This window comes from Dryobates pubescens, chromosome 6 (assembly GCF_014839835.1).
Source record: "Dryobates pubescens isolate bDryPub1 chromosome 6, bDryPub1.pri, whole genome shotgun sequence".
In the NCBI taxonomy this organism is placed as follows: domain Eukaryota; kingdom Metazoa; phylum Chordata; class Aves; order Piciformes; family Picidae; genus Dryobates; species Dryobates pubescens.
This window is the reverse complement of record NC_071617.1, coordinates 42,524,076-42,548,336: the sequence shown is the minus strand read 5'-3', so window position 1 is coordinate 42,548,336 and position 24,261 is coordinate 42,524,076. Positions and strand designations below refer to the sequence as shown.

The 24,261-nt window shown below is 40.6% G+C and overlaps 1 protein-coding gene across 2 annotated transcripts in view; it reads right to left on the bottom strand.

Annotated features, from left to right (window-relative positions):
* ZFAND3 (zinc finger AN1-type containing 3) overlaps nt 1–24,261 on the bottom strand; it is a 162,878-nt gene that overhangs the window by 41,889 nt on the left and 96,728 nt on the right. For both annotated transcript variants that reach the window (XM_054162414.1, XM_054162415.1), the window contains 2 exons: nt 16,896–17,075; nt 3,292–3,357 (listed from right to left, as the gene is read on the bottom strand). In XM_054162414.1, coding sequence (XP_054018389.1) covers nt 3,292–3,357; nt 16,896–17,075 — 246 coding nt within the window. The remainder of the gene's footprint in view (nt 1–3,291; nt 3,358–16,895; nt 17,076–24,261) is intronic.

Here is a 24,261-nt window from a genome sequence, read left to right as displayed (position 1 = left end):
CCATTTTTTTCCAGGTATCTCTAATCTGCATGAAAATGGTTCAAAACCTGGGTGTTTAGAATTGTGTATTAAATCATCATTAAAGTTTCAGAGCAGAACAAGAAGAGTGATATGCCATTTTGCACTGCACTTTCACAACATGGGCACTCAGTATAAATGGGATCTGTGTGCCCTACTGACTAGAGTAAGACTCCCAGCATCTGCCGTAAATCATGACATTACCTAAGCATTAAGAACCAAATCAAAACACGTCAGCAGCTATAAGCTAAGCCACACAGTCTCACCATTTTTCCTACAAAGTCTTCAGACTGCTGGCTCCCAAAATCTTTGATGCATCATCCCAGCTAATGATTGTGAGGCTTTATTAATTCTTTTCACTATAATCCTTGTACTATGGGCACATTTTTGAATAGAAATCCTTTTTACCACAGCGATGATTCTGGTGAACAGGAGGGAAAAACTCACTATTTGATGTAATACAACAATTTACCTGAACAGCTCCTTCAGCATGCAGGTTGATAAATGCATGAGGTAGAAACTATTTTTTGTAAAAGAACTTTTCCTGTGTCTTGGCAGATTTATTGTTTTGATCTTTCTTCAATAGTTACATTAATGCTAATAAAATATGAAAGGTTTATATCTTCCTTAATATCCTCTTGACAGGAACCTGCATGCAAGACAAGTAGGTCAAGTTTCTAATTTTCTGTCTCAATGCTGATATATGGCAGACTTCAGGGGAAAAAACTATGTTTGAAGGGGGAACAAAATTACACAGATGAATTCCATCAAAATATTCCTCCTTCAAAGCTCTTCCAAGCAGAAGAAATGTGGAATACTGATAGAAGAGAGGCTTATATGCAATGTGTAGTATTGACAAATACAGCTTGTATCACTCAAATTGCTTCCTGGGAAGGGGCACTAAAGTGAAGTGAATGTAGTGTGAAATAGTCACCTACATAGTCTGCTGCTTATGCCCCTAGATATCACATAATTTCTGAGTCATATTTTGTAGCCAATATTTTCTTGTCAATTCCCACATTTATCCATACTCCAAAATGTGAACTTTGAAAACATGGCCATTTATTTTAAAAACTGAAGTTTTCTCTGGAGAAGAAAGCTGCAACTCCTGGTAACAGGTTTGTTAGTGTAAGGCACTACAAACAAAATATGCATATCACTGAACAAATAATGCAAAACGATTTTGGTGAAATTGAGGCAATATAAAATCATTACATTTAGCTGACTCAGGATGGAGCTTGTGGCGTCAAATCTCCTTATTTTCTTGCTAAACACACAAATGATTAACACACAAGCACGTAGGGACTAAACATTAGCATAAACCAAAACCAAGAGAAGTACTGAGCAACGCCAGCCAACCATTTAATGTGCATTTTTCAGTATGTCCATTAGCCTTATCATCTTTATTCTAACAAGGTTTCACTTTTGCCATTTGCCACTTCACATGGCAGATTGAGTTGCTTTTTTGCTGATGACATTTTTTAAAATAGTCACATAGTAGTCTCTGTATACAGGACCTACCCTACTCCTACAAAGAGAGGTGAATAGAGTTGGCATTGTTCAGCCTGGAGAAGGCTTCGGGGAGACCTTATAGCAGCCTTCTGGTATTTGAATAGGGCCTACAGGATAGTGCAAAAGTGACTTTTTACAAAGGCTTGTAGTGTCAGGATAGAGAGTAATGGCTTCAAACTGGAGGAAGCTAGACTTGCATTAGACATTAGGAAGAAATACTTCACCATAAGGGTAGTGAGATACTGGAACAGGTTGCCCAGAGAAGTTGTGGATGTTTCACCCCTGAAAGTATTCCAAGCCAGGTTGGCTGGAACCTTGAGCAACCTCGTCTAGTACGAGGTGTCCCTGAGCATGTCAGAGGGGTTGAAACTAGATGATCTTTAAGGACTCTTCCAACCCAAACCATTCTTATGACTCTATGACACTCTCAGTTTTCAGTATCCATAGCATCATAGAAAGCTTTTAAATTACCCTGCAATGAAAACAGTTAAGTATCACAAGAGCTAAAATATGAAGAAAATACAATTAAGTAGTATCATGAGCAAAGCAGATTAGTTTGAGTAGCAAACATTTTTGTCTTGCTTAGGTACATCTTCATGGCTACCTAGAAAAGAAAATCCCCAGTTTTCCTGTTCTGGACAAGTTGGATCCAGTATCTTCCAGTGCCAAACATAAAACATCCTTTGACAAACAGTACTCACAGCACTGTCACAGATTATCCAGCATTAATTGACAGATCAGCACCAAATGCAAGGTAATGTAGCTTCTTCATAATCTTCCTTTGCTGCAGACCAAGCCAACTTGAAACATCACAAATTTGCTGCAAGCTAACAACATGCATGCATGGAACAGCTACAATTCAGCTAAAAATACAGTAACTTGAAACACTTTTTGAAAAAATTACTTAAGAGGAAATTTACCTTGAACTTCTGAAAGAGTAAGAGCCCTTAATCAGACAGTAATGTCCTTGCTTTCTGCATACTCAGTATAGCTCCATTGGTACATAAATGCAAGTACTGACCAAAATTATTTTGGAAACAGATGCTAAAAGATTACAACTACCTGCCACTGCCATTCCACAGGTACTTGTGGCTTCCCACAGTGGTGCTGGTGGAAAGGATCATAGGAGGTCTCCTTAATCCACGCAAAACCAGCCTGAAAAAGATCTGAGCCAATGCAGGTAACTTGTCTGCCTGCTTGAATGAGTGCTCATGTGATTCTTTGTAACAGATCTGCTGCAGAAGCAGCAGCTTCAGCCTATCAATGACCTAACACGTCATTAGTAACACTAGCTCGGCAAGAGATCATCCATCTATATCCCCCATGAAGAAATAAAGTCATTGAAAGGATCCAATGAAGGTAGAACTTATTGTCAACACCAAGATCACCTATCTATAACGCATTTTCGATCAGGGAAAGTAAAGACAATATACTCAAAGCAGTTTTCTACACAGTACTTTGCATTTAAAAGCTGAGGATTTTCACTGTCACAATTGTTAGAATTAACACATACAGAAGCAATCAGTTTATGTTTACAAAGACTAACTAAAAACATAGTATATGTGTGAAATTGTTTAAGAGGACTCTGAATTACCTGCCATACGATTCCTTTTATATACACACACTTCTGACAGCAAAGCAACAATATTTATTTTCATTTGACACTTGTCAGATCTAATTAATAGCCTTGACTGCTAAACTATAACCACACAGTTAAATATCACACAAAATTTAATTCCCTGGCCCCCACAAAACACATACCTGAGTCGCAAGATCTTTTGGTTGGTGTGGTTAATGAGGCATGAGCTGTACCTGTGCATGGCCCACCTGGAAACAGAGAAGATCATATGTCTCAAAACACCACCTATATTTAACATTTATAACCACATCAAGATAATACCCAGGAATATAAAACGCTGAGGAGCACTTGGCTTTGGAAAGCACACAGGGAAGTAGTCTACTATGTTCAGTATTTCTGTCCCAGTCAAACCCAAACGTCTTGTGCTGAAAAAAATAGATGAGAAGTTGAGACAAAAAGACAAGTTATGTTATACTTCATAAATATTTCAAGAGTTTTAGGAAAATACAGTACTGCAACTGCAATTTCTCCAGCACTGACAAAGGTATCATTTACGTGGGAATACAGCTAGAAATGAACTTAACTAACCCAAAAGTACTGCAAGAGACAAAGTGATTGCTTCCCTGATGCGAACAGAAACCTCATCATTGACTCCAATGAGATACTGACTTTTTCTCTTATCTTGTACTCAGGATGTTTTCAAAGTGTGGCACAAATCTAACAATCTCTCCACATTTAAGGTGTTTTTGCTGAAATCTGGATTCTTGCCCACTCATCTGGTATCTGCTTGGTAGTAAATTGCTCTCTGGCTTTTTTCTTAACATGCATCATTGTTGAAGAGTTCTCCAGAGATCTTGTTAAAATAGCAACCAATTGAGTGTGCTCAGCAACTTGCAGTAAAAACAGATAAATAAATAAAAATAAACCCCATATAGTGAAGCCAAGACAAATTGACAGGAGCATTGCCAGTGGTAATAACACATCATAGCTTTGATAATTGGATATTATAAATTGGATGATGCTGAGGAGCCTGAAATTAGGTTAGACCTAGTAAAGTTTGGCTATCAAAATACCAGTAATCAAGTTTGCACTGAACTGCTGGTGACATAGTACTATGCTGGCAATAAAGCAGAGATCAGCATGAGAGGATAATCTTCAACATAAGTCTACATGCCCTAAAAATATACTTTCACCCTTAACATTTTTTTTTTTCAGTCTCTGCACATCTGGAAAGTAGCAAAGTGGCTTTGGCAATGCTTTTGTCTTTTCAAACCTTTTCAGGTCTAGCCTGGTAGTAAACTGTTTCTTTTCTCTTCTCTTTGAGATGCTTCTCCTTCAAGTTATTTTCAGTAAGTATCAGATCTTGGGTTACTTCACCTGCACTTTAAAACTTACAGCATGGTAATGCTACCAAAAATGATAAAAAGGAAAGAGATGGGAAAAAAAAATTCTGCAAGTGGGAGAGAAAGACGTGAGGAAATTATTTTGGTGCATTTTCTAGGTGATCCTGCCCTGGCAGGGGGCTTCAACTAGTTTGATCTTTTGATGTCCCTTCCAACCCCAAACATTCTGTGATTCTCTGATTCATTTTTTTTTAAATTATGCACTTGGCAGTAAAGTTCTCACAAGTTTACAATCTGTTTTCTAGAGAAGGACTGATAAACTTCCTGAGCTTTCTTTTTTCCCCAAGAAGTCCCTCGGCAACACACACCATTTCTTAACTGCACAACAGATAATCTTTACAATGGCCAACAAATCAGTTCTTGGCCTGCAGGCAAACACTGAGACCACTTATTAGGGCCTGACCTGATGTTACACAAAGTAAACATGACTACAAAATGTAACGTAAGACATTGCTGCATTGCAATAGGCCACAGCATAAGCAGCGGGTAAGAATTACAGTGTTGTGAGGGACAGCTGCATTTTTGCAGGCTGAGAAGGAGGGGTCTGGTGAGAAATGGGTGAACTCCCCAGGTAAGTGGAAGGCAGCAGTGGGGACTCCTCTGCAGAGGCAAGCCTGTATATGTGAAAAGTGAAGCTTCCTTTTGCAGTGATGACAACTGGGAGGCATGGGGTAGATGCCTTTCCTGGCCAACAGAAAGTGTCCCAGTTGGATGGATCAAACATTCTGGTATTGCTATGTTGGTGCCTGCTCCAGGCCTGACAGCACTGCACTGGCAAACTATTGGTTTGCAACAACCAGGAATGGCCAAATAAGCTCAAATACTTGATTTTATTTTTTTTCCTAGGCTGGAGAAGAGGAGGCTCAGGGGAGACCTTATTGCTCTCTACAGCTACCTGAAGGGAGGTTGTAGCCAGGTGGGGGTTGGTCTCTTCTCCTGGGCAGCCAGCACCAGAACAAGAGGACACAGTCTCAAGCTGCACCAGAGGAGGTTTAACCTGGATGTTCACAGTATCACAGTATAACCAAGGTTGGAAGAGACCCCAAGGATCATCAAGTCCAACCTGTCCCAACAGACCCCACAACTAGACCATGGCACCAAGTGCCACGTCCAATCTCCCCTTGAGCACCTCCAGGGACAGTGACTCCACCACCTCCCTGGGCAGCCCATTCCAATGACGAATGACTCGCTCAGTGAAGAACTTTTTCCTCACCTCGAGTCTAAACCTCCCCTGGCACAGCTTGAGACTGTGTCCCCTCGTTCTGGTGCTGGTTGCCTGGGAGAAGAGACCAACCCCTTCCTGTCTACAACCACCTTTCAGGTAGTTGTAGAGGGCAATGAGGTCACCCCTGATCCTTCTCTTCTCCAGGCTAAACAATCCCAGCTCCCTTAGCCTCTCCTCATAGGGCTTGTGCTCAAGGCCTCTCACCAGCCTTGCTGCCCTTCTCTGGACACGTTCAAGTGTCTCGATGTCCTTCCTAAACTGAGGGGCCCAGAACTGGACACAGGACTCAAGGTGTGGCCTAACCAATGCAGAGTACAGGGGCACAATGACTTCCCTGCTCCTGCTGGCCACACTATTCCTAATACAGGCCAGGATGCCATTGGCCTTCTTGGCCACCTGGGCACACTGCTGGCTCATGTTTAGGCGGGTGTCAATCATCACCCCCAGGTCCCTCTCTGTTTGGCAACTCTCCAGCCACTCTGACCCCAGCCTGTAGCTCTGCATGGGGTTGCCGTGGCCAAAGTGCAGCACCTGGCACTTGGACTTGTTAAATGCCATGCCATTAGACTCTGCCCATCTGTCCAGTTGGTCGAGGTCCCTCTGCAGAGCCTTTCTACCTTCTAACTGACTAACATCCGATCCCAACTTGGTGTCATCTGCAAACTTGCTGATGACTGACTCAATCCCCTCATCCAGATCATCAATGAAGATGTTAAAGAGGATGGGGCCCAGCACTGATCCCTGGGGGATGCCACTGGTGACTGGCCGCCAGCTGGATGTTAGGAAGAAATTCTTCACAGAAAGAGTGATTGGCCATTGGAATGTGCTGCCCAGGGAGGTGGTGGAGTCACCATCACTGGAGGCGTTTAGGAAGAGACTGGATGGGGCACTTGGTGCCATGGTTTAGTTGATTAGATAGTGTTGGATGATAGGTTGGACTGATGATTTCAAAGTTTTCTTCCAACCCGGTCTATTCTATTCTATTCTAGCTGAAAATTCAATCTTGATCTATGTTAGTAATATCATTGTAAAAGGCTCAAACACTGCCTAATCTAGGGTTTGGTGCATTTGGGAAGAAAATCAATACTGTGGCAGAATTCTTACCAAATTTTCTATTGAAGCATTTTTGGATGCTCAGTAAGTTATGCAGCAGGTCTGTTAAATCAGTCTCAGTTTTTGAAGATCAAGTATACAGCACTTGGTTTCAATATAGACTTTGTGTAAATGATACATACAACAGGATATGGAATATATCAAAGTATATACAACAGGGTAGGGAATTACAGTGAACTGAATTTATACCACAGCTGCCTCTTAAGATGAAGCAGCTCTCATTTAAATAGTTTTAGTTACATTCCCCCAGTTTTCACCTAACAGACACCACAGGCATCATCACTGCGGATTATCAAATAAGACTAATCCTGGTAATTATTGTACAGTAAATATTTCCAATAGTTGATACTTTCAGTATTCATCCAAGCAGGATCACACTCTCTGAAGTACAGTAACTTGGTATGTAGTCTGCACTTCCCTATGTCATTTTTTCTTCTATCTTCCCTCATTAGGTATTACATTCATATAGCTTTGATTTGTATAGCACAGCACCAGAGTTTCAACACAGAACATCCTGGGATTTGCATGCACATACACGTGTGCCTAATAACCAGAGAATGCAACATGTCCTTTGCAGCACTGCTTTCTGCTACTGTTTTTGATCCACCATTAAAACCATCATGCATAATTCAGTAATACACAGCATCGGCTTGACTGTGCCATTCTACATGGAAGTCATTATGTTGAATCTTTTGGTACACATAACAGCCAATGCAGGCATGTTTGTAGTGTTTGAAACGGGGCACTGTGTTTCCCACAGCTTTGATAAAATGCAGCATGGAAGAAAAGGGAAGGCAGATAATGTTAGAACACCAGTCCTTGGCTTATAATTTAGTAGGATCCAGGATATATCTGTCCCTTCATTCACAAAAACAACCCCAACCCCACCACCCCCCCAAAAACCAACCAAAACCCAATCAACCAAAAAACCCCACTCCACTCCAAAAAACAACCAAAGAAAAAAATTTCAATTAATTTAACTGTGATATATAAAATACTTCAGGGCAGAGTGAAAAGCCACACATCTAGCTTCTAACATATCCCACTGGGCTGTGTTTCTCAGCACAAACAAGTGACTAAAAAGGAAGAATAAAGATATCTTTATACTCTATATTCAATTAACAGATTAAACAACAGCTTCTGCTCCTATGCTTTTCCAGTACATGGTTTCTGGCATTTGCAACTTCTCTTTCAAACAAAAGAAAACTTGCCTAGAAATAATGTAATCCCAACAGAAGATGATTAACGTGGCAAAAATACTAAAAGCTACTGAAGAAATTGGAAGAATTGTGAGAATCATTGGGTTTGCAAATTCAAACACAGAATTAATGAGGACAAAACAATATCCTTTAATTTGAACATTACTACACATTAAAACAAAAGGTCTTGTTAATATAGCCACCTAGTTTTTGGCTTCTGGTAACCCTATTTTTCTAGAACTTACTGTTAACTGTACTCTAAATATATTGCTTTGGAAAAGCTGGTTCCAGACCAGTTTCTCGTCTAACTCTCTAAAGTGGTAACATTTTATGTATTGCTTATACTTCTCTACATATGTTAATGTTGTTATTTACTATTACAGACTGTTATACTTTCTATATAAAATTTACTTTTAGAGTGTCTTTCTGCATTGTGCATTTGTAAAAATTGCCATGTACCGTTGTCCTGCAGGCCATACCCTGAGGCAACTTCTTGTTGCCCCTTCCTGAAGTCTTTCTCTAAAGTGACTCCACTCAGTCAGAACTTCCTGTGCAAGAGAAAGTGAAAGACTACAGAATAGAATAGAATAGAATAGAATAGAATAGAATAGAATAGAATAGAATAGAATAGAATAGACCAGGTTGGAAAAGACCTTTGATATCATCAAGTCCAACCCATTACCCAACACTATCTAACCAACTAAACCATGGCAGCAAGTGCCTCATCCAGTCCCCTCTTAAACACCTCCAGTGACAGTGACTCTACCACCTCTCCGGGCAGCAGATTCAAATGACAAATCACTCTTTCTGTGAAGAACTTCTTCCTAACATCCAGCCTAAACCTCCCCTGGTGCAGCTTGAGACTGTGTCCTCTCGTTCTGGTGCTGGCTGCCTGGGAGAAGAGACCAACCCCCACCTGGCTTCCCTTCAGGCAGCTTTCTTGCTGTTTGACAAGGGCTAATTTTAAACCCAGAGTATGTGTGTTAGATGTATTTGAACAGGACTTGGAAGCACTTTCCAAGCAGAGGAAGATATGCAGAATAGAATGAACCCTTACAGTAATTACAGTGAACACAGTAATACAGTGAAACAATTACAGATAACACAAAACCAGCAAGTCAGATAATGAGCAAACATGAAAAAATAGTGGAGGAGCCTGAAGCTCAATAATACTTGATCACAGTAACATATACACATCCATACAATACACAACAGAGCTTTCAGCACTGTCATGGTTGCTTCCCTGAAAAGCCATACCAATGCCCTGAATGCAGCGGGAGGGGCTGGAAGAGGCTGGCAAGAGTGAGCTGAATTTCCTTACAACAGCAGTGTTGTTGCTAGAACAGGAACAATTGCATGACTATTGGCAATACAGGAAAGAAATCACCTTTGGAAACCTATCCAAAACAGTATTCAAGTTTTACATCTCCTAAATTGATACACACATAATCTAATTAGTCTACGCAGTTGAGTTTGAAAACAGTCATTGATTACAAACACCAATACATAAATAAATGAGATAAGAAATCTCTAAATTCAGTCTGCAAAGACAAAATACGCTCTCTTCAAGGAAAAAAAAGGCAGACCTTTACAGCACTTAGGAACAGCTTCTTTGCTACAGAATGAATAAGATGCATAATTAATTTATGCCATTATTAAATAGCTAATAGAATAGAAGAGTGGAATTAACCAGGTTGGAAAAGACCTTCAAGATCATCAAGTCCAACCTATCACCCAACACCACCTAATCAACTAAACCATGGCACCAAGCACCCCATCCAATCTCTTTCTAAACACCTCCAGTGATGGTGACTCCACCATCTCCCTGGGTAGCCCATTCCAATGGCCAATCACTCTTTCTATGAAGAACTTCTTCCTAACCTCCAGCCTAAACCTTCCATGGTGCAACTTGAGACTGTGTTCTCTTGTTCTGGTGCTGGTTGCCTGGCAGAACAGACCAACCCCCAATTGGCTATAACCTCCCTTCAGGTAGTTATAGAGAGCAATAAGGTCTGCCCTGAGCCCTGCGGGCTAAGCAACCCCAGCTCCCTCAGCCTCTCCTCATAGGGCTTGTGCTCCAAAGCCCTCCCCAGCTTTGTTACCCTTCTCTGGACACCTTCCAGCAACTCAACATCTTTCCTAAACTGAGGGGCCTGGAACTGGACACAGGACTCAAGGTGTGACCTAACCAGTGCTGAGTACAGGGGCAGAATGACTTCCCTGCTCCTGCTGGCCATGCTATTCCTGATGCAGGCCAGGATGCCATTGGCCTTCTTGGCCACTTGGGCACACTGCTGGCTCATGTTCAGCCAGCTCTCAACCAGTATCCCCAGGTCCCTTTCTGCCTGGCCGCTCTCCAGCCACTCTGACCCCAGCCTGTAGCTCTGCATGGGGTTGTTGTGGCCAATGTGTTGAACCCGGCATTTGGATGTGTTAAATCTCGTGCCCTTGGACTCCATATCACATACAAATGCATACTTTTGAGAATCTAATTTTACAAATTAGCCATTATTTACTTTTGTGGACATCCATCTACATGCAGCTTTTGGAGCAGGAAGGGAAACCTGGCTTGCTTTGCTGCTGCTGAATATCTGGTAAATTTAACTGTAACAAGTAAATGGAGATAGGATTCAGATTCCACTGTCCCCCCTGCTATTGTCTCCTTTTCCTGCTTTCTCTCACTTTCCTCATTTGTAAAATAGACATACTGCTTCCCTACTTTATAGGTGCACAATAAAGTGTAAAAATGTGCTTTTTGAAGCCAGCACTTAAATTACGTTTTTATAAATAATTTTTAGGTAAACTTGATAGCTGTGCAGCTCTAAGCCACGTTTTTCTTACATGACTATGTTTGTGTTTCATGCTCCATGGGGTCCTTGCACTTTAATAAATGGGACCCTAGGATACACTGTCTACTCTGCAGTGTGAAGCGACTATAAATCAGACAGCACAATTAACAGTGGCACTATTCTGCTGCTCTTCATTATAGTTCAAAATTATCATGCCACAGACGTGGAAAGAAGTGTTAATTTCATAAATCCATGTGCCAGATCTTTGCTTAAGATGTTAGAACCACCAGAAATGTTCTTTAAATGAATCTTGGACTGGAGGGATTAGATTGACGCTTAACAGAAAGATGCTCATGCCATGAAACAAAAGGATGAAGGGGACACTTCTACTAGAGACTCTTCTGAGCAAATTTCTGCACTGGCACTTAATACTACTGGCATTTTGCAAAAGATAGCTCAGCCCACAGCTCAGTACAGTTTTATATTTGAGAGGATTCTTGCAAAACACCCTGAAAAAACGTTAGCAACAATACTAAAAAAACTCCAACAAACTCAAAACAAACAAAAAAAACCCCCACAACCCAAACAATAAACAAACAAAAAACCCCAACAAAACAACACCCCCCCCCCCAACAACAATGAAAGATGAATATTAAAGAAAATCCAGGTCTGATGTTAATCCAAATGAATAACTGAATTACCATTAATTTTATCATTAAAACAAGTACCAAAAGCTTATTAATCACAGAATCAACAAGGTTGGAAGAGACCTCAAAGATCATCAAGTCCAACCTGTCACCACAGACCTCATGACTAAACCATGGCACCAAGTGCCACATCCAATCCCCTCTTGAACACCTCCAGGGATGGTGACTCCACCACCTCCCTGGGCAGCACATTCCAATGGCTAATGACTCTCTCAGTGAAGAACTTTCTCCTCACCTCCAGCCTAAACTTCCCCTGGGGCAGTTTGAGACTGTGTTCTGGTGCTGGTTGCCTGGGAGAAGAGACCAACTCCCCCCCGGCTACAACCACCCCTCAGGTAGTTGGAGACGGCAATAAGGTCTCCCCTGAGCCTCTTCTTCTCCAGAGCGTAGTATTTCATAAAAGGAAGGCTAAACCCCCAAACTATTCAGATGTAAAGCATCTTTTACTATTATCTAACTTAAAACAAAAAGCTTGAACAAACAGCTAATTCTTATTCTGCAGCACAGAAATCCAAATGTATCAAAAACCAGACAGGTGCATACTCTATATCAGAGGTATGTCTGTCCTCTATTGCTTTGATACAAGACACACAAAACTGAATGCAAGAAGAAACAACACAGGACAGACAATCTTGTCATCACCTAGCTACAGCTTTCTAGGTTATGTCTGGGTCCAAGTTTAATTGCAGCATTAAACCATGTGGGTCAGGTAGGCTAGTTTTGCAGCACAGCACTTCATGCTTTCTTTTGGATCAAAGGAAAACATGCAAATTTGCAACAGAATAAATCAAGTTAGCAACAAAAGAAATTATTTTCTATGATTATCTACGACAAGCAAGATAAAAAAGGGCCACCAGCTTGGTCAGATTACAAATTTAATACTATATAGAAGTGGGTATACATTTAACTTTCAGTCAAGGATGAGTCAAACCCCAAAGTTTCCCACAGTCAGAACTAGACAAAAAAAAGACAGGACATATAAAACTGACTCCTACTACAATGAGCAACTGAATTCTCAAAGCCATGGCATTCAGAAAAGCAGCCAAGAGCAACTGCCATTATAACAATCATTGCCCTTAGGTAAAATGCAATCAAGGATATCACAATAACAATTCAAAATATGAACTACTTTGAGGGCATGTGTAGGAAAGCTGTGATCCCTGATTCTCTGACAAACAGGCAAAATGCAAAAGCTGTGAAATGTTATAAATTGGTAGAAACCTCTTGCATAGTGTCAGAGAGAAGGCCATTCAATAAAAAATAAAAGAAAGGATGCACTTGTTTATCCATTTTTCATAAGGTTATGTTGAAAAAAAAGGACTGAAGATCAGGTTTTATATTGCAAAGACAGAAAAAAAACCCCAATGTTACTTTTTAATACTATAGCCTATGTGGCTTTTTACCCAGTCATGCTTCAACAAACCATGAAATTCAGAGTATAAGCTTCCAGTAAGTGCACCAGAAAAACAATCTCTCACCTTTCTGCCAGAGATCTTTTACAGAAACTTACTGCATGTCTGCCTCAGATGTAGTGCACTTTATGTACATAAAGTAACTTCACCAAAATAACTTCATAATCAGGGGTATTTCAGTATTTGCAACAAATGCAAATACTTAGTAAAACAATGGCTAAAGCATTTTCCAAACTTACCTTGCAAATTTAAGTGTTAGCTAACAGTTTTTGAACACTTAGCTTGACACAGAACAGTTAAAATTCTGGAGGGTATACAAAAACGAGCCAAAATTTACAGATACTCAGTTATGGGAATTCATATTTAGGAATCTGAAACTCAGCACACACAGAGGTAACTTTTGGCCAGTGATAATCACCTTCTTTCTCATCTGCAATCTACAGTGTCTTTTTGACATTTACAGCAATATCTTAGATCTTTGTGTAGCTTATAAAGTCTTCAATGCAGAAATGTAGAGAGTTGAACAGTTCTACAAAGATCAGATATTTCTTTTGTCCTTTTTTCAGTTGTGGCTCTTACTGATTCAAGGAGGCCAGGAAGAGTTAAGTACATCATTAAAATCACATTGGCCAAGGCTAAGAACTACTGAAATACCAACCCTGAGCCAGCTGCCAGAGCTGGAGTTGTTCATGTTGACATTTCTTCTGTCATATAACACATTTAGTTCTAAAACCTGGGCAGTGTCTACTCATATAGTGACAGGAAAATAATGTGATACCCCCAAAAAAGCAATGAAAGTCTGAAACTAAGCAAAACTATTCCATGTACCGTGTGATCTTTACCAAAATAACAGAAATTTCACTAATAAGCCAGGTTTTTTAAAGACTGCTGGTGGTTAGAGGAGCAGAAGGAAAAGTGAGGGCCATTGTGCTGTCTGTTAAAAATAAACAAAACCCCTACTCACCCAGTAAGAAAAGGAAATCTTTGACGGAGCTACAGTATCATTATTTTCTGTGTGTGCAAAAGTTTGTTTCAGAAAACTTAAGGCAGCTGCCCAGACCTGAAGGCTCTGGATAGAAAAATATTAGAAGGTTTTTTCCTCTCCTAACTTGCAACTGTTTTGTTTTGGTTTTCTTTTTTTTTTTTTTCCCATTAGTGCTAAGTAATACTTCCTATAAACAAAACACATGTGAAGGAGATTAAAAAAAACCCAAACCAACAAAGTCTTGAAGCTTGAGTCACTGTCTCTGGGCATAAACCTTCAACACACTTTGTTGACTATAAGATTGAGAACTACCTTTCATCTACTAGAGGGAGAGAGATTAATCGGCAAAGCAAGCACTGGGGTAGGTGACTGTTCAGAATTTAGGGTAGCAGGAGATAAGTCCCTAGAACCTTGCTGTATATATAAAACACCCAGGAATGCAAATGTAACTCTCACAGAAAATCAAAAGAGTAACAAAAATGGCCTAAATACTTGCACATTGTCAAACCGAGCTTCTGCAAAATCCAGTCCAAGGAAATTTTCTCCTGTGTCATTCATTCTGTGTTAAAAAGGGAAATGGCTACTTGAAACAAGTACAAAACTCACCCTTTCTCTAACACAGAATGAGAATTTTACCACATGAGCTTTCTATGGTTCTCTTTGGTTGCTGTAAGATGAATGGAATTTGTTAACTGCCTAAATGGCTTGCTGCAATTCTGTCCAATTTGTTTACTGTATAGACTCAATTACTGTGGCAAATGCCTTGATGTGAGACTCTCCTCACAAGCTTGAAAGGGAAGTGGAATGCACAATGAGAATCCTTCCTGAGTATTCCACTCTTTTCACACTTCGATAAGGATTATCATAATGACCCCATACATTGATTTCTGGTGAATAACCACTATTCTATGCAGAATGGCACATAGCTGCACATTGTCACATGGCACTGCAAGACACCAGTCTTTGAATAACACAGCTGTAATGAGAGCAATGCATGCTCTGTAGAACTTATTGCAAAATAAATATTGCATAGAAAAAGACATTGTCAAATTAAAAAAGACATTTAAAGTTTGGGTATTCTTCATTACAGGAAAAGCCTCCATGCTGAGGCCATTATCCACCAGAAAAGCTCCATCTGTGTATAATTATTTCTGATAAATGATATTAAGCTTCATTAAAAAGGTAGTGGCGATGTGGGAGAAGATAGAGAGCTCAAGCTATAAATAAATCTCCCCACTGTATTTCACTTAGTATCACCCCAGAAGGAAGTCATGACAATTTTTTTTTATAGGTAATATTTTCAAATGCTCTGCAGGCTGTGCTGCCTAATATCCATCACCTTCAGTGTATGTTCACAAGCTTGCAGCAATTTGGGATGAAGGACACTATTTAATTCCCTGTGCTACTTCCCATCTCTTTAATCACCTTCCTACTCACCCTCAAGTCATTCTCAGCCACAATAAAAACACATTGTTGTAACACAATTTAATTCCTAACTGAACACATTTTCAGAAAACTTGACCCAATAAGCACTGGAGAAGCACCAAACAGGAGATCCTGACTAATATGACAGCAGAGCTGCTGAGGCACCCTGCCCTGTGAAGGCCAAAACGTTTTGCTGAAGCACAGTATTTTGCTGAATTCTCTAAGAAGGTTGTTTTAAGGCCTTGTTTTCACAGCAGACTACAGGTTTCCCATGAAGTTCTGGACAGAAGGAAGAGATGATGGGTGGTCAGCAGGCAACTGTGTATGCGAAGGAGAGACAAGAGTTACATGGGAAGTTTACTCTTTATTACAAGAACTGGTATCAGCACATTCACATTTGAATCCTGATGTATTTCTGACAATATTCTCACATACAGATGGAAAACAATAATTCAGTTAAATTTTATTTTAGTTAGTGTAATAAATTACTACAATCCCAAAACAACACTTTGCATTTTATCCACAGTCAATCTGTTTAGGTAAAAGAATTTATATAAAAGTCTACCTACTTGTAAAGAGGATAAATACTTCAGCAACTCAGCAAAACCATCCTGTGTAAATAGTTAACTGAAAATAGGTGTGGCACATGAAAGGTTTTTTTAGTCCTAGTGTTTTGTGAACAGTATTATTCCCTGCAATGGCCTCAGTGTAGAAGAACCAGAGTAGCTCTTGGAGAGCTCCTACTGACAAATAAGTATGTTTTTCTTGCAATGTTTACAACTATTCACCACAACAAAGTGAAACTCAGCTCTAGTGGCATTCTCCCCATAAAGCACCTTCTAAAAATGAAATTGCACATTTGAGCTTAAGTTGAAGAATGCAGATTTTTAAAGCTCAAAGTATTAGACACAAGATGAACTTTTAACAGAGGTTTAGATTGCTTTGAAACAACTTTTATCTCTTCATCTCCCTGTGTTTGCCAGTTTTTAACCTCTTAGCTTAACTTCAGGGAGAATTTTTGCCTGACAGAGTTCAGTAAAGAAGATGGGTCATGAAAGAAAAGATGGATCATCCCACAAAACTTAAAGTTTTAAGCAATTAAACTAGCAGCAGTCTAGACAAACATGCATTAGACTCAGTACGATGTGCAAGTGCAATAATTGAAAAACTAACGTTTTTAAAGTCAAATTTCACAAGATATTGCTACCTTTCTTTGAATACATACATTAGTTTATCAGTAATGTGAGAAGGAGTATCTCAAAATGACAGTGCTTCAAAATCATGACTGAATTGTATACTGCAGTTCCAATTTGTATACTGCAGTTCCAATTTCCAAGTTGGTTATAAACTCCTGCAACCTCTTTTAATTAGTTCTTTGGTTAAACCATCAATGTCTATTTTGCAAATGACTTCTAGCCTTTCCCTTTGCTGCAGAACCCAGACCACTTACTTCAGAGAAACTTAAAACTAAGAACAAAGATAAATGTTTTTCCCCCCTTTGCTGTCAAGTTATGACTCATGCACTTACATTCCTCTTTGCTCGGTGAAGTCACATTCAGTTCTGTCAAAAGTTGCTGGTTGGAATTAGCGGCCTGTGTGGTTAGAGAGGTATTGCTGTTGTCACTATTCGTTTCTCCAGAGAACAAATCTGACTGGTTGTTGCTTGTGCTGGGAGTAGAGTCATCATCTGGCTGCTTCTTCTGGAAATCTGTCAAAACCAAGATTTCATGTGTCATCCCACTTGCTCAATCTCATCATCCAATTTTATGCTCAAGAGTGTCCAAGAGCTTACAGCACATGGCACCTTACAAAAAACATAGTTCACACAAAGTCTATATGAAAGCACAAAGGAACAAACATCTGATGAGGGAAGAACTAAGGCATTTAATATTAGGAAATGCTATCCTTTTCTGAAAACAGCAATATCAGTTTTGGCAAAGCTAGCATAGACTGCTGTGGTTCCAGGTTAGCATGAGGGAGGTGGTGAGAGACTGCCTTTGCATCACTTGTTTGATGTGTGTGTGTGGACTTGCTCTGTCTTCTTCCCTTCACTTACACAGACATTGCAATGAAAAGTTTCTCCCTGATCTACATTATGATCATATAATTATGATCTCAAAGTTGTTTTGTTTTTTGTTTTGTGTTTTTTTGTTTGTTTGATTGTTTGTTTTATTTTTGGTGAGCAAGTCACACTAAATCTCCAAATTGCTCCCATAGTCCAAATTCCATGTCTTTGATAGATGATTATCATGAGGCTTTACCTTCCCTTCAAAGTAAGACTCAGGTTTGAAGGGAAATATGCTTTTCCTTTACAAGTGCAAATTCTCCCTTGAGGGTTTTCTCCTGAACCCACAGTCCTCATACCTGATCAGTTATAGCATTAGTCTCAGTTCCTACCAGCTACACTACTGAATTTCAGTCCAGCTCTGCCACAGGATGCCTTCAGGGAACACACTACCAGTCAAGTGGCTTTTGGTTTGCTTAACATCCAGTTACTCTCACAATGAAAAGGCACCTTTTCTTTTTACAGAGACAGTTGCAGATGAAGTGCATCACCTTGGTGTGTTTAAATACTTTAAATTACATACAAAGGCAGAATTTATTCATTATGCAAACACAGAAATTGGTACTTGGTTGCTCAATATTATGTTGTGACAGAGAGGAAAAGAGAGCACTCCATAAATACTCACAGATGACAATGTGCTAGAACATGGGTTGCCAAGATGACTCACTGGGATTGGGAAGCACTACAGTGAAACAGTCCCTAAATGCTGATTTAGGTTTTAAGCCATTTGCCAGAGAAAACAAGCTGTAATTTCTGCTGTGGAAGAGTCAGCCAGAAGTCCAGCTTGGAAAGGAACAAGCTCAAAGCCAGACAAGACAAGCTCTTCCCTGAAAAAACAGTGTGATGTTTTTTGTCACAGATGAGTTACTGGACCCAAGACGTCCCACTCAGTTCTTACTAGTTACCAACAAAGCTTCACCCAAGCTGGGTCCCAAATTACAGTGTCTGCACAATCAAGAAAGCTTCAAATACTTGTGCACTAGCCACAGCTGCAGTGATTAGAAGTGGAACCCCCACCCCAAAAGATAAAATGCAACTCTTCATGCATCTACAGTCCTGACAGAAGGGGAGCCCACAGCTAGAGATACATAGAATACATAGAATAAACCAGGTTGGAAGAGACCTTCAAGATCATCACGTCCAACCCATCAACCAATCCAACACCACCTAAACAACTAACCCATGGCACCAAGCACCCCATCAAGTCTCCTCCCGAAAACCTCCAATGACGACGACTCCACCTCCCTGGGCAGCCCATTCCAATGGCCAATCACTCGCTCTGTATAGAACTTTTTCCTAACATCCAGCCTAAACCTCCCCTGGCACAGCCTGAGACTGTGTCCTCGTGTTCAGGTACTGGCTGCCTGGGAGAAGAGACCAACATCCGCCTGCCTACAACCTCCCTTCAGGTAGTTGTAGAGAGTAATAAGGTCACCCCTGAGTCTCCTCCTCTCCAGGCTAAGCAACCCCAGCTCCCTCAGCCTCTCCTCATAGGGCTTGTGTTCCAAACCCCTCACCAACTTTGTTGCTCTTCTCTGGACTCGTTCCAGCAAGTGAACATCCTTCCTAAACTGAGATGTGAAGCACTGGTTGATAAATGAAAAGTACAGAAAATAAATGAAAATCTCACAAGTTGGCTGAAAATATAAGGTGGCTACAAAGACTCTTAAGTTTTATTCTACCCAAGGTAGTTCACAGCAGTAAAGCTGTGTTGTGTGCACCTATCAGAGAAACTCCATCTTCAATGAGCAGGGCAAAAATAATAGTTATGTTCCACATTACACACCATGAGTAACCTACACAATGCATTAAGAAAGCAAGTGTAGAGTTACAGACAGCAATAGATATTATGAAATACATTATAATTCAGCAAGTCAAAAATTCTTAGTGTATTTTGTTTTATTTTCAGGGTTTGTGTTAGGGATTTTTTTCTAAGTAGCTGCACCATCCCGTTGTCATCCATAAAATGTTCTAAATAATGAACATCCAGGCAGTTCTAACCATAGTACAGAAGTACTAGTGCTACACTGCGGCTCCCAAAGCTGCAAGTTTAAGAGCACACTGACCAATGTGGTTTGCTGTTTGTTAGGTTTGGTGGTTTTTTCCTCCTGAAAAAACTATTCACTTTGCAAGCTATCGATAAACTCTCCATCTTCAAAGAGCATAAAAAGCTGACAAAAGTGGTCATTTGGTGACAGCATCTCCCAACAAGCATACTAGTGAAACAGCTCAGCCATCGCACAGCAGCAAAATCCAGCATGGCAGTTAAATGCTCTTTGCCTTCATGAATTCAGCACCTCATGTTCAGAATTAGCATTTACTCAGACTGCAAATCAACTTTCAAAAAGAGCCTTTGCTTGCCCAGTTCTGTGGAACATCTCCCATTCCTGCTCTTTAACCCCTTTTTCACTGTAGACATGAGTACCTGAGGAAAGTGTTGAAACTGCTGATCTCAAGCACCTGAGATATACTAGCTGCAATTGAGCCTGCACTACTTATTTACATTACAGCAATTAACAGCTGCCTTAGCAATATGGTGTCAACAACAACACAGGACCTATTCAGTGACAGAGTTTACATAATGAATTTGACCTAAATTATCAACAGATTTCTGAACATACTGCTTTATGATTTGTAGTCTAGTATTCACCTGGTACAAAGACATATCTAATGATAAACTGGGTGAGCTATATAATATTTCTTCTATGTACTGGTGAGCATCTAGCTTTTGTTTAGCAGCACCCTCATGTAACTTGCAGATCTCCTCTCCAAAGCACAATAAAAGCTGGCAACAACTACATGGATGCAGTGTTTGACTAAACCTAGTTAAACCTTAGCTGCGTAACAAAACTAAAATATACACACAATACAGGCAAGACCCTGGCAAGTTTAGAAGGGGAGGCTTTATACTGATTAAATCAGAATGCAATTTGGTTGTCAGAACAATGGCCTTTCCTCATAATCTTCATGAGGTTCACAGAATCATCAAGGTCGGAAAAGACCTCAAAGATCATCAAGACCTCATGACTAAACGATGGCACCAAGTGCCACATCCAGTCCCCTCTTGAACACCTCCAGGGACGGTGACTCCACCACCTCCCTGGGCAGCACATTCCAATGGTGAACGATTCGCTCAGTGAAGAACTTTCTCCTCACCTCGAGCCTAAACCTCCTCTGGCACAGCCTGAGACTGTGTCCTCTTGTTCTGGTGCTGGTTGCCTGGGAGAAGAGAACAACCTCCTCCTGGCTACAACCTCCCTTCAGGTAGTTGTGGACAGCAATAAGGTCTCCCCTCAGCCTCCTCTTCTCCAGGCTAAGCAACCCCAGCTCCCTCAGCCTCTCCTCATAGGGCTTGTGCTCAAGGCCTCTCCCCAGCCTCGTTGTCCTTCTCTGGACACGTTCAAGTGTCTCAATGTCCTTCCTAAACTGAGGGGCCCAGAACTGGACACAGGACTCAAGGTGTGGTCTAACCAGTGCTGAGTACAGGGGCACAATGACTTCCCTGCTCCTGCTGGCCACACTATTCTTCATGCACGCCAGGATGCCATTGGCCTTCTTGGCCACCTGGGCACACTGCTGGCTCATATTTAGGTGGCTGTCAATCAGCACCCCAAGGTCCCTTTCTGTTTGGTAGCTCTCCAGCCACTCTGACCCCAGCCTGTAGCTCTGCATGGGGTTGTTGTGGCCGAAGTGCAGCACCCGCACTTGGATTTGTTAAATGTCATCTTGTTGGACTCTGCCCATCTGTCCAGTCGGTTGAGGTCCCTCTGCAGAGGTTAAAACAGGACAAGGGGTGGCAAGTTACCATCATCTGCAGAAGACTTTATTTAGGATGCATGCAAAACGCTTTCCTTCCCCCCCCCCCCCCCCCCGAATGTTCACTGATATGCTAGCAAAATCTGTGCCAAACTCCAAAATGACTAACCAAAAATCCATCAATTCTGTGTTCCCCTTTCCCAGTAACTTTTCTTTGTAACTTTTTACAGAAACTTTAACTGGTACAGGGTTTAGTGGAAACAAACTTTCTCCATCTGTCAGATAATATGTTGGGGTTTTTTGTTTTGTTTTCAAGGTTGTCACCTTTTGCCTACTGCCTTCAGATTTGGGTTATTTTTGGTGGCTGTGGTGGCTGGCTTCCTTTTTTTAAGTGCAAGACATCGTGGTGTTAGTTACAAAGTGGAACCAACACCAAAATAAGATGGGAAAATTAGCAGTTTCTTGCATAGGGGAATAAGACAAGAAAAGAGTCTAACAATAAAATGCATGAAATACACCCAATAAATCATTACTGCAAGTAGTAAGCAGTGACACTGCCAGTCTTCCAGCTCCAAAATTCTTTAGCTTTCTTAAGGACTGCACCCAGCATCTCAACTAGCTGAGGTAGGGCTCTGATGCGCTGGATGTTAGTAGTAGGAGTGTTATTTTGGGGTTGCTACTCAGGATTTCTTTGTAAACAAAACAATGACTATGTGCCTATACAGGCATTATAAAAACTGTATATAATTCATGCAAATGGTTTAGAAGGAAAGAAAGGCAAGAAGCCAAATTTGTTTCCAGACTTCAGAAGACTAGTTCTTTTGCAAGACAGTATTTTGTCCGTTTGTGCTCAAAAAAGAACATCAATAACCAAAGTCACTATCTCTACAGCTTCTGACTCTAAGCCATAAAACTAGAGGTGCCACACAAAATCACTTCTGCACAGGACTAAAATTTCCTCATACACTTGTCTGGTTACTGTTACCAGGTTAGGGTAAGCAACCAGAAACAGACTATCTTCCCAATATGATCTTTTCACCCATTACCTCAAGATCCAAATGACAAATATTTAGAATATGTGTCCTGCTTTGAGGCTGGACAGGTCCTCCACTGCCCTGAGAGGGATGAAAGAATGACACTCACACAAATGGACTGGAAAGCGATGGGAAGTTTAAATGGAAAAGTAACTGGTGTTTTACAGAAACTACAAAGCATAGTGGCAAAGATATCCCAATGTGTACAGAATCCCTTACAACACACCCAAAGGTCGCCCAACACTTCCCTTCTCCTCTCCTGAGGGTATACCTAAAACCCCCTGGGCTCTTCTCCCCCCTGCTCCCCACGGCTAGGCTACTCTCAGGCTGGCCAGGTCTGATGCTGACCCTCTCCTTCTCCTCCTGGCATTAGGCCTTACCCGACAGGGAGCATCTCCTACAGGAGCAGAGAGGGAAGGAAGAGGAAGAGAATGACTTTGCAGACAAATTTTTAGGGTGCAGGATTTATGGGTAGGAATACACTGCTTCCTGTGTCCACCTTATTGGGTTGGACCCTCAGGATACTGGAGGTGCAATTTATGTGGCAGTAACAGGAGGCACCTAGCCTGAACTGCCCCAATTTGAGCTCTTCAATCACTTAAAATGCTCCTGAACCTGTGACCCACAAATTTACTTTAGCCATTGAAATCCAACAAAATACCTAAGGAAATAGCAAGTCCTCAACTTTTGATTAACTGTAAGAGGTCTGTAACTAAGCAAGGAACAACCCTCCAGATTCTAGAATGTAATTTCTGTGGTTAAAACTTCAGGGAAATGCAAACCCAAACAATACCAGTGCATCATAAAGCACTTTATTCTGAAAAAGACAGGCATGTCAAACTATTACATGAAATGATTTAATACTAAGCCAGGGCTGCCTCTCATTTGCATTCACGCTATAGTATAAGAAATCATAAAAGTTATGAAACTCTCCAAGGGAGGAACTTTCCTTTGGGCTTATTTTAAGGATCCAGGTTAAAACCCCTTACTATTCTCTGGTCTGTAACAGATTTTTTTAATTAATATGGGTTCATTCAAATAAATTAGGGATGTTGCAAGAAGCATCAGAATAAACAGCATTCCAAGGGGAGAAATTTAAAGCTTTTAAAGTAATTATTTTGGGTGACAGGCAGTATTACACAATTCCTTTGTTTTTCAGTCCTACAGCTCCCATAACTTAGCAGTGTGACTAGCAAATAAGTTATTTACAGAGTGTTCGCCTCTTACACTGCATTATATGTGCAATCTGCACACTTTTTATTAACAAACTATCTTGTTCTTTTACAGAACATAAATTAAGAGTGGCACATCAAATGTCTGCTAGCCCATCAGTCTCTCAATGCACACAATACACCTTTATGTTACTACAGTCTTGTCAGAATACAGTTCCATGCTTAAAAGAACATAATGGTTTGAGTACTCCATGGGAAGTAATACAAATACTGACACTGCTACAGTGAAATGTTTATTTTAAGTTATTGCATCACTTTATTTTACTTCTTCACATGCCTGGAAATAGTACTGACCTGGAAAATAGTACTGACCTGGAAATATTCAGTATTCAGTATCACCAAGGTTGGAAGAGACCTCAAAGATCATCGAGTCCAACCTGTCACCACAGACCCCATGACTAGAGTAGGGAGGACAATAGTGCCCACTGCAGGCTTGAACTCACAAGCTTCCCATTAAGGGTCTTAAATAGTACTTCATGTGACCATGGAATAGAACTGCAAGTCTGAAGATTTTATTTACTTATTTGTTGAGAACTTTCCTGGTTCATAGCTCACTGAAGACACTTCAAATATCATTAATCTATAACTACATTTTGCATAATAAATTACCGCTAAACAGATAAAAGCTTTCCTACAAGGAGATACCTGAATGCAATCTAAAGCTCCAATAATGGTCTGGGAATAAAATTCCACTTGGGAGGAATTACTTATTTTTCTTTTAAAATAACACACAGACAGAAAGATACACTAGCCCACTTGCAGAATAAACACAAATATCCTGCCTTCTGGGGAATGCACTGAAGAATT